Source organism: Phyllostomus discolor, chromosome 15 (assembly GCF_004126475.2).
Source record: "Phyllostomus discolor isolate MPI-MPIP mPhyDis1 chromosome 15, mPhyDis1.pri.v3, whole genome shotgun sequence".
Lineage (NCBI taxonomy): Eukaryota > Metazoa > Chordata > Mammalia > Chiroptera > Phyllostomidae > Phyllostomus > Phyllostomus discolor.
Window position 1 is genome coordinate 4,985,827 of NC_040917.2, and position 11,705 is coordinate 4,997,531.

Here is an 11,705-nt window from a genome sequence, read left to right on the forward strand (position 1 = left end):
TATTTGTCAATTACACCACAATAAAGCTGGAACAAAGCTGGACTTCCCTTCTTCATGAAACTGGGGATTTCTTCGGTCAATTGGGTTCAGAGGGATTCGCCATATTCTACATCCTCTCTGTTTTCATGTATGTTTGAAGTTTTCCATAATAATAAGTTAAATACATAAAAGAAAAGCAGGGTTTGGGGATGCAAGGGGGTCCTAGGGACTGCCATTTCACAGCATGTTAGAGCAAATCTGCACAGAGCCCAGTCTCAAAAAGTACCCCTGTCCCCTGAGACACCAGGCCCAAGGGGAACAACTCTGGTCTACTAATCTCTACTAATCTCTTGCTTCTGGAAGCCTCATCTTCTATTTCCAAAAGGGATTGTGACTCAGACACTGAGGCATCCTGGGCTGCAGCTTCTTTTGGAACTGAGTCAGGCAGGCCAGCAGTGAATTCCAAAGATGTGCCCCTGATGGCACATCCCACACCGTGCGGCTGGGGAGGGTGGGCTGGCTTTGCTGTGGTCCCTTCCTCCTACTGTAATATTTCTGTTGGACAACGCTACTGCTAGAGCCCAGCAAAGAAATCTGTGAATGACAGTAGGTACCCCCCCTCAGAAGGCGGTTTCTCACTCTCATCAGGTGTTCCCAGTTTTACCAGTTAGAAATTAAAAATTCTCTCTCTCTCTCTCTCTCTCACACACACACACACACACACACACACACGCACCCTTCCAAAAGGCAGTGAAAAGTTAGGAATGCTGAATCCCAGGCTTGTGCTCTGGGTTGTTGGTTACAAACCTGAACAGAAAGCAACAAAAACAGAAAAGTTTGGTGGTTGAAAGCTCTGCCACTTGTAAACGAAAATATGCAATAAAGTAATTAGCCTCTCTGCATTTTATAAAATTTCACTTGTGAGACAGAACTATATCTTCATAATTTAGACAATATTCTGTGTGTGTGTTTTCAGCTACCACTTCCCCACCCTCAGCCACCCATGGACAAGTTACTTAACTTCCTAGGTTAAAAAAATTAGCATAACAATACTCACCTCTCAAGATTGTATTGAAAATCTAATAAAATGATATCTATGGTCAAAACAGTGCCCACGGAAGAGTCAGGATAGTAGGAACACTATCAAATTGCCTCCCCCTCTTCTTTTAACCTAGTGACAAAAATCCATATATGAATATATCACTTTTACTGTATTATTGGCATTCTTTTTGTTTTGGGGGTCACACTGAAAAAACTTTAAAACATCCTTTCATGCCAAAATTTAACATAAAAGATCAAAGTATGCAAAAAAATAACTAGCCACTTCCTATTTCATACAATGATATACACAGTAGAAAGTTTATAGGTTGCAAAATGTAAAACACACAATGTTTTAGTTTGTGAGATAAGTTATGCATTTCTAAGGGCTATGACCAGCACAGTTGCTCCTTTAGCAAAAATAAACAAGACCGGATAACTCAAAGTCCTGCTCCCTTCTAAGTCTTGGATTCGACACCTCTCAGTACTCAGGCGGGTTCTGAGCATTTTTCCAACTACTATGGTTCTCCACATCCCATTTCACCCTGCTTCCCTGACAACTGTTTAGAAACAGACAAATATTCCCTCTCTGGGTAAACTCTAAACTGATTGCAATTCTGTGTCTGTCCTTTACACTTTCACGACTGATAACTCTCCACTTTCACGACTGATAACTCTCCAACACCCAAAACACTGATAACATTTTCTAAGCCTTAAACCACTTACATGAAAACAATAACTTACTTCTTTTCTTTAATTTTATAAATGATAAAAATGGAAAAAGGAAAACTATTTTGGAGTTAAATTCTCCATTTAGCATGTTAAGATGAAACAAATCTGACTTTTTTCAGTAATCCTTACCAATTTTCAAATAGTCTTGCTCAGTGAAACTATCAAGGGCCATTCTGGTTGCAGAAGGATTTACGTCATAGACTTGAGCACAACACCATAAATAATGTCTTGCAGCTTATCACTCCCCGCGAATGCATAACTTATCTCACAAGCTAAAAGACATCCCATTCCACAGCGCCAAATCTCTGGGCTCCTATTCCAGCAAGTAAACCAATTGAAATACCACATTCACACCAACTGACGAAGTTCCAGCGGAATACCAAGGTGAGACTTCTCCAGGAAGAAAACCAAAGCCACTGACAGTTCAATGGTTTCAACTCATCTAGTGTATCCGAGTTTTAAGAGATGCAAACAGTCACATAACTCCACTGCTCAGTCCAGAAGTCCTCTGCTTCACTCACCTCTGCGCCTCCCAGGTCCATCTTCCCCTCCCCTACAGTCATGTCACTCCCATACCTACATCTCTACCCTTGACCTTTTTCCTTGATACTTCCATTGAATATTAAGTCCTTGATCTAAACCCAACTCGCCCCCTTATTTTCTCAAATGAATAGGAAAGGCATTAAAGATAAAGGTATAAATGAGTAGAATTCAATTTTATTGCTTGTTCTTGTACAGAACTGGTCGAGGGCCTTGAATGTAATGATGTCATAATGGTAACAGGCTTTATCAGGTTGAACCTTTAAAAAATACAATTTTTGGGAAAAAATTATTGTATCAAGAATTTCATATGGTTCAACCTAATACAGATGTAGTATCTCAAAGTCCTAACACAGAGCAATGAAATTACCTACACTCTAGTAATTATTCATAACCTGTTTGAATATGAAATGACTTAATGGACTCCTTAGGACTTCAGAAGACAGGCTTTCTTAATTTGCAATAGCAATGATAACTGTCTGTATAAGACTCAAACATAGCTTCATATTAAACACTGTTTTCATTCCCCCAGAACAATCTCATAATCACCAATAGTTTGTCGTCACAATCACTAAAAAATGAGTTTTTTCCAAGCAATGCCTTTGAAAAGCGTGCCTTTTCATTAATGAAAAATTTCTATAACAAGAATGTGTTTTCAACATATAATAATTTCTAAGGACTACAACCAGCACAGTTACTCCCTAGCAAAAACAAACAAGACAGGCCAACGAAAACTCTTGCTGCCTCTAAGTCTTGGATTTGACACCTATCAGCACTCAGGCCGGTTCTGCTCCAGGGCCGCACACATCTTCAGAACCACCTGCAAGCAGTCTGCATTTTCTGGTTCCACTACTCGGAAGCATAGCACATCTAAAAATTTTGTTTTATCGTGCTTCATATACAAAAACAAAATTGAAATTTATAATTATCTGAATAAGTGAATTTTTAATTTTCCTTATTAAGTAGAAAAAAAGTCATTTAAACCAAATTTAGGTTACCAAAACCTTGTTCACTAATATGGTGATATATTTTGTTATAATTTAAATAAAAGTACATGTATGATTTTTTTTGAATTCCCAAATCTCTAAGTTCCAAATTATTTTATTTTTAAATTCAACTTAAAAATTTTAATTGCACTAATTTTTTTTTTCAGAAATATATTCCACAAATGCAAATGCAGACTGACCAGGCCCAGTGTGGGCCCATGGGCACCAAAACAGATGCCTCCCAGCAGGGAACCTGAGGAGGAGGAGAAGGAGGAGGAGGAGAAGGAGGAGCTGTGGAGGAGGAGGAGGAGCTACAGAGGGAAAGGAGGAGCTGTGGAGGAGGAGCTGCAGAGGGGGAGCAATGGAGGGGGAGGAGGAGCTAGGGAGGAGGGGCTGTGGAGAAGGAGGAGTGGTGGAGGAGGAGGGGTTGTAGAGGAGGAGAAGCTGAGAAGAGGGAGGAGGAGCTGAGAAGGAACTGAGGAGGGGGAGGAGGAGCTGTGGAGGAGGAGGGGCTGTGGAGGAGAAGCTGAGGGGGGCGGGGATAGGGGCTGTGGAAAGGGAGCGCTGGCTCAGAAAGCACCTGTGGGAGTGGAAGAGCAGAGGGCTGGGAGCTCAGGCTTAGCCTCCAGCCACTGTAAGCAGCCCTCCTGAAGCAACAGAAATCACAGAGGGACTTGAGGCTGGGAGCACTGTAGCCAGGCTTGTGTTTTATAAAGATCACTCTTGCCAGCATCATAGAGAAAAGCCTACTGACAAGCACGGTCTGCGGAGGGTGACAAAGTGCAAGGCCACCACCACAGTCCAGGCAGGAAGCACAGAGAGCCTGTGGCCCTAAAGCACAGAGCAGAATAAAGGACAGGGTCGGGAGGACATTTGGGGTGGGCTCCTCAGGAGGTGGCAGAGAAGGAGGCCTCAGGATGGCACTCAGGTCCCTGGCTGGGCGCCAAGGAGGAAGACAGCTCCTGGACAGGAAGCCACGCAGGAGGGGCACTGAGGAAGGGTCTCCTTTCTCACCAGCCTGGTTGCCCTGGGCACCCCTCTGGGCTTCACCCTGACCTCTGTCCCCTAAACTCACTGAAAGCTCTGTCACTGTCCCTAGTGCCCAGCAGACCCATAATACTTCTCTGTGACATGAATGAAAGAATGGACAGTCAGGCTGTGCTGCCTTATGTTTTGCTCTTCAATAGGTAAAATCACCTTTAGTTTCTGATCTAAAAAACTGTGGGGAGGAAAGGGGTGTGTGTGTGACATCTGCTCCCCGACTTCTTTAGAAAGACCAATGTCTTGCCCTCAAGATTTTCCTTCCTTTGAAATTTCTTGAGCACAGTAGCTAGCTCACTTTACCCTCATCTCTGCTTTCTGTTCTTTCTGGAAGAATCAGTACCGTTCCCAGGGAAACGGTGGTACAGTCCAGACTGTCCTCCAACGTATTCCGTGTCAACTCCTCTGCTCATCACAGCAGCGCCCGCCCACTCCAGATCCGTGTTTCTGTAGGTGTCCCCAGCTGCGCCACTGCAGCGCCTTCTGACAGCTTCTGAAGCTGCGTTCATTACAGTTCCAGCGAAGGGTTTTATTCCTCTCCCCGTCCCATCCTCAAGGAACATCTTACTTGGGGTTCAAGTTTCTTAACTGGGGCTGAGGGATAGGGCAGCCCCCTAAGAACAAAAAGACAAAAGACAACTTTTTGTCTTAGATCTCCTGTAGCTGACTGTCCACAGCAAACCAATGGCACGTTTGGAACTAATGTCCCTCTCGGGGCAGAGGTTTTTCAGGGTTTATCCTAGATTCTGCCTTTACCCACCTGCCCATCAGCAACTTCTGCTGGACATCAAAGGCTACCTGAGACCCCAGCCCTCCTTCACATGGTGGCGACCTGGACATACAACGTGCCCCTCAGCACTGCAGTTCATTGCCCTGTACCTGACAACATGTCCTGTACACACTTAGCTCTGCGTCCAGACACCGTCTCCCGGTGTACACCCAGGCTCTGCTCACGAGCTGTCTGCTACTTGTCAACACCACTGTTTTGAGGTTTAAGTCCAGGGGCTCTAATGGTGAGAACGTGTCTGCTGAATTGGATTTATACCACAGCCTGCGCTGGAACAACATGGACTTATTTAATACTGTTATAATCCCTCCTGATCACTTTCAAATGAATGCCTTCCTCACCACTGCCACCACAGCCTCTAACCTGTTTGCTTGGGGCCCCCAGCAGGGGCTCTCACCCACCCTGATCTCTTCTGCAAACAATACCCTACATGAACATGGCTCTTCCGAGCTCAAAACCTGCAGATCTCTGCTCTGCTTGGAGGGTGAAGTCCACACTCACCCTGGCACCCCAGGGCCCCATGTCCTGGCCCAGTTATCAACCCAATTTTCTCTCTAAACTTGCATCTTTAGCTTCAGTGAAGCCCATCTCCTCTTTGCACCCCCTCCATCCCTCCATCGCACCTTGAGCAGCAGACACATCCCAGACACAGGGGCCTCTCTCATCTCTTTGGGTGGGTGAGGAGGTCCCGTGGAATAATGGAGGTGAGAGTATTATGAGAGCGCTAAATGGTTACGTAAACACATTATTGTTATGACATCACACTCATCACACACACACCCCCAAAAAACCCAAAATAGGCTGTTCACAGTACCTCTCTAGCCAGGAATGCTCCGTTTCTTTCCTCCCCACACAGCTAATACTGAGTTATTACTCAAATTAAGGGCCATTCCAAGCTCTACTTCCTTATAAAGCTGTTATAGCATTATCCTCACCCACAATGATTTTCCTTATTTGACCTTTATATAATAAGCATCCGCAACTTAATATAAAATCATTTCTTATGTCCTTTCTAAGTGTCTGAATGGGTGAATCCTATCTAAAGTACATCAGCGGAGTGGGGGCAGTTGTTTAATAGGCAGAGAGTTCCAGTTTGGGATGGCGAAAAAGTTTGGGAGATGGACTGTGGGGATGGCTGCGCAATAATATGAATGTATTAAGGTCACCGACTTGTACACTAAAATGGTATATTTTATGTTATGTATGTTTTACCACAATAAAAAAAGCCCATCAAAGTCATGAAGGGGCAAATTTTATGCTTCATTCCCCTCACAAGTCCAAGCGTGGTGCTGATTCCTATCACAGCACCTGATAAAATGAATTAGATGTGCTGCACAGGATGATAATATTTGAACGTCTGCAGATCGTTTTACAGCGCATAAAGCTGCTTCAGCATAAACCAGCTTAACCATTTGATCCTGCAAAACCCTGTCACAGGTATCATTTATCCGTGTTTTCTAGATGCACACATGGAACCTTGAAAGGTTTAGTGACTTGATTATGGTCAGAGAGCACCAGGCTGAGCTGTCATCTGGGTCTCACGAATACGAGAAATGTTTGCAAGCTTTTTATTCACTGTTCACCTTGTAGGAACCATTAGTGCCTTTTCTCTAGGAAAAATTCATGCACAGACATATCTCCTTGTGCAGGGCGAGGGCCCTTCACCTTAGCCTCTAAGCAGCAGCTGCTCTCAAGGGGCACTCACAGGGGTGACTCTGGGGCTTTCAGCTCTGTTTAATCCCAACCCTGCGGGCAGGCGCTCCCACACATGCATCTTTCCATGTGCCTGACCCCACAGGACAACATTTTATCCTGGATGACAGGACTGGCAGGAGGTGCTCCAAGATGAATGGTGAATTTGTCCATCTATAAACTGTGAATATGCGGAAGAACTTCAATTTCCTTAAGAATGATGAAGCCAATCAGAACTCTGAATACAGAATCAATGAAGGACGCTTATGCTTCCTACAACTGGTGGACATGCTTATCCATCATCTTGCCGTACACAGGTTAAGAATGTAAGGCCCCTTTCTGCACCGAAACATGAGCCACTTCCTTAAAAGGTCTGCGCCTGCCTCCACAGTGAGGAGGACAGTTCCCTGTGCTCGGGGAGATAGCGCACATATTCAGCATTGCTGTCCTGACAAGTCACCTCCCGATTAGGCTTCAGTGGAATTAGGGGCTGAATGTGTTCCTTGGTTCCAGGACAAGCTTGCTTCTAAACGCTGAAGGTCTAGAAGTTTCTAAGGGCCCTGAAAAGAGTCTAATTTATGTGAATACAAATATCCCTACTCATTGACTAAACAGCCCTGGGAGAGAAGGGGAGCACTTGGAAATGCCTGTACCTCTTCATGCCAAACGCAACATCATCTGAATTGCCGCCTTTTGGAAAAAGCACTACACTTTCTCAAAAAATTGAAAATAAGTGCCACGTGATCCAGAAAGTTCACCTCTGGGTATAAAACCCAAACAATTTGAAAGCAGGGTCACAAAGAGATATTTGCACACCTGTGCTCACAGCAGCACTAGTCACAACAGCCAAAGGATGGAAGCAACCCAATGCCTGTCAACCAGTGAATGGATAAACGCAGTGTGCAATATTATTCAGCCTTAAAAAGGAAGGAAATTCTAACACATGCTACCACATGGGCGAACTTTAAAAACATTATGCTCAGTGAAGTAAGCCAGTCACAAAAGGATAAATACTGTATGATTCCACTTATATGAGGCATCTAGAGGAGTTAAACTCATAGAGACAGAGAGTACAATGGTGGTTGCCAGGGCTGCGAGAAGGGAGAATGGAAAGCTATTGTTTAATGGGTATAAGAGTTGAGCAAGATAAAGAGTTCTGGAGATAGTAACACAACAAAGTGAATGTACTTTTGACACTACTGAACCTAGAAATGGTTAAGATGGTAAATTTTGTTACATGAATATACCACAATTTTTTTAAAAAACCTCTCATTAAAAAAACAAACCACAGCCCTGGCTGGCATCGCTCAGTGGATTGAGTGTGGGCTGCGAACCAAAGTGTCCCAGGTTCGATTCCCAGTCAGGGTACATGACTGGGTTGCAGGCCGTGACTCCCAGCAACCGCACATTGATGTTTCTCTCTCTCTCTTTCTCCCTCCCTTCCCTCTCTGAAAATAAATAAAGCTTTTAAAAAAAAACCCACTACGTTTTTACTAAGTCCTTCTATAGCAAGGATCACCACAGCGCAGGAGACTCTGAACTGTGGCTATAATTAGGCGCCACGTCTGCTACAACGCTGCGGACGTCACTGTGTGCTCCCTGCATCTGTTGACAGATCTCATACCCAGCACATCACTGACATGGCAAGTGTGGAGAAGGTGGCCCACAATAGAAACAATGGCATTTTCTCCTCGCCCTGTTCCAACGGTTTGTCTCATAGGACGCAAATAGAGGCCACGGCCCTGGCTGCGCTGACCTCAGAGTTCAGTGTTATTTCGCAGACCTGAGTGGTTCCACACCAAAAGTGGAAATAGAGTATCTTCAGAATTGTTCAGGTCTGTGTCCTAATGTAGTGTGCTGTTTCATTTCCCCCTCTGGTGTCTACACACAACTATCTAAGAAAAAAAAATAGATTATCATTTTAAACATTTTAGTATTATCTTGAACTAGGATCAGGAAGTATAATCGTTTTTTAATAATATACTCCATATGCTATATAATTATAATATTCACACTGGAAGCCAAAACCTAAAAAAATACAAAGCCATTATATCAAAAAATATTGTGAATACACTAAAAAATTAAATACATCAGAAAATGTATGTCAATGTGGTCCATGGAAACCAACATTAGCTCTATTCTGCTAGTACTTTAAAAAATCAACAGAGGCCATTGTGATTAGACTGTTACTTCCAAAAATTATTAGATGACTATCTGTCCCATTCCTTAGCTATTTTACTGTTCCTCCTAAGGGGGGAAAAAAAGCAATCTTTGAAACAAAGACTTAGAAGATTTTTTAATCCATGAAAAATATAATAATGAATATTTTAAAAAAAGAAATACTCACTGCTAAAAATTAAAGTTATTTTTTAACTTCTTGCTGATTGGTGACACATGAGCTAGTCCAGATAACACATAAGTAACCCTTGGGCCAGGGGTTTCCTTCACAGTAAGTCAATAAACATGGTGGAAGGTTTGAAATGTTATTTTCCTTTGTAGACTCAACTTCTACTTATCACTCCCATTCTCTTGTTTCCAAGAAGGTAGCGTTGGTTGGAAGTCTTAGGAAATTAAGGTGGGAAATGAAATGTAGCTGAATCGGAGCTTTAAAATAATAATAAAAATAATGATAATAATACTAAATAGTATTTTAAGAGAGAGGGTAGACAACAAAAGAGAAATCCTTACATAAAAATACCTCTTGGATATTTGATAACTATCCAAATATAGGACCTCACTTTTTCCAGTTAACATTTTGTTGGAAGGGAAGTATGGGATGTGTTTTCCAATCATATACTGATTCACCACACACTATTGCATGACCACCTACAGTGGCAGCTACACACCGCACTCCCCATGCACACATAAGGTTATCAGCTTAAAAGCAGAACCTAAGAAGGGAATCCACTTTGCCCCACCCCCAAATAGGGGGAAACACAGGGCACTCTGCTTTACCATGGCATGGTGTCATGAGGCTGGGTGAGCAGGTCTGTGCTGGCAGGCCTGACCCAGCCAAACTCTTGCCAGTCAAGCAGGAGGTGAATTTATCCTCCTGGTAAGCATCCCTGCTGGTTCCAGCCAAGGGGATCAGGAAGAAACCCTGAAGAGTGGAATGTTCCACTGGGCCCAGGAGAGTGCCAACCAGGATGGCATGAAGCTTTCAGGGCTGGCTCAGTCCCTCGTCCTGTGCACTTACCTCAGTGACCCATAAATAGAGTGTGGATAATCACCACTTTATCGTGAATATCCAGTGTTCACACGGCAACCCCTCTAAGGAGCCTGAGACAGTTAAGAAATGGTGTTCAATGACTGTTTGGGGTAGCTCTGTGCACACCACGGGGCCAGGAGAGTGTAACTCTGTGGCCAAGGTCACAGACTCGGGCGTCTCGGGGTCTGGTTAGAGGCAAGCCAGAGGAGAAACACTGAACACTGTTCGTTTTGTGCTCTCCTGTCACACGCGCGCGCACACACGACACCTGGCTTCATGCCTGTGGTGGACCTGCTCCCCTCTCTAAGCGGCGCCGGGCTGCGAGGACCCGGGACAGCACGACTCCTCCCGCTGGTCGCCGAGGCCGGCGACAGACACACGGAGTGACACGGACACGCGGAGTGACACAGACACGCGAGGACGGACACGCACGCCCGCTGACCTTCCGCTGCTGCTTCTCCCAGGCGGGGTCCAGCAGCAGGTCGCGGTCCCACTCCTCCTCCTGGATCATGTACTCATCTTCGTCGTACACGTAGTTGTACTGCACGCCGGGCTCGACTTGGTTCATGGTGCTGGGTGTCGGGGCCTGGACGGCGGGCTCGGACTGACAAGCAGACGGTGGGAGATGCGGAGACGCGGCGGGGCGCGGGCGCGGGCAGAGACGCGGCTCCTTCTGGGCGGCGGGCCGGGCGCTGAGTCGCGTGGAAGCACCAGCTCGGGCGCAGAGCTGCTCCACTCAGCTTAATACCTGCGCTCCGTCACGTGGCCGCGCACCCCGCCCCCGCCACGCCCATTCACGCCCTGGCCACGCCCTGGCCACGCCCACGCCACTAGGAGCAGGAGCAGGTGGGCTGGAGCGCGCGGGCTCCTAGCCGCTCCAGGACCCGGGTCTGGCAACCGGCTACCACCGCTGCCCAGACCCCTCCGCCGAGATCTGAGTCCCCACCCCGCCCACCTGCTCCCTCCAGCTCTGGCTGCGGCGGCTGGATTCGTGGGCGCCTGGGTGAGCACTCTGATGGGGGTTGGTGTACATGGGCCAGGAGGGACCCCCATAGCCTGGGTCCCTGACCACCCCACAACGTGTCCATATTTTTGTGTATCATTTGCATATTCACGGTTCCATATCTTTGCACATATTCATTAGCTATCGCACAAAATACATACGCTCCTCAAAAGTAACGTTAAAGAGCTACAGAATCCTCTTTCTTATTCCCCTTCTCTACATCCTCACCTGGGGAAATCAAGGCATGGGACTTGGACCAACCACATTAAAAGGTCAGGAACCAAAACCACCACAAGAAGTGTCAGCTTTCGCCTGCCAGTCATAAATTTAAAACAACTGACAATGGAGGAAAAGCAACTTCATGTTTATGTCCACACTGTCCTGATGTGTCATGTCACCCTTAAGCCTTTTCATCCCCATGGTGGAATGGAACCCTATCCATTCCATGGAACCCTATCAGTTATGCCCCTGAAGGAACCATGGTAAGGTCTCTTGGGACAAGCAGTTTGAAATGTTTTATCGCATTTATTACAAACCTACTGTGACCTAAACAACTGCATCTTTTGGTGATGTGTTTCAAGGTGAAAGTGGGCCTGGATTTATCATTGTTCCTTCGAATTTTTATATCCTTTAGTTTTATTTTTTTTCAAGCTTTCTGCAAAAAGATTTTGGCAAATTAGCAAATATACTGCATTAATA

General features: G+C 45.3%; 1 protein-coding gene across 1 annotated transcript in view; it reads right to left on the reverse strand.

The window, feature by feature from the left end:
* The window catches only part of ACTN2 (actinin alpha 2), a 65,575-nt gene extending 54,815 nt beyond the window's left edge, over positions 1–10,760 (reverse strand). The window contains exon 1 of the mRNA XM_028531310.2: positions 10,446–10,760. Within this exon, the coding sequence (XP_028387111.1) occupies positions 10,446–10,571 (126 nt within the window). The 5' untranslated portion in view covers positions 10,572–10,760. The remainder of the gene's footprint in view (positions 1–10,445) is intronic.
* Positions 10,761–11,705: the final 945 nt, after the last annotated feature.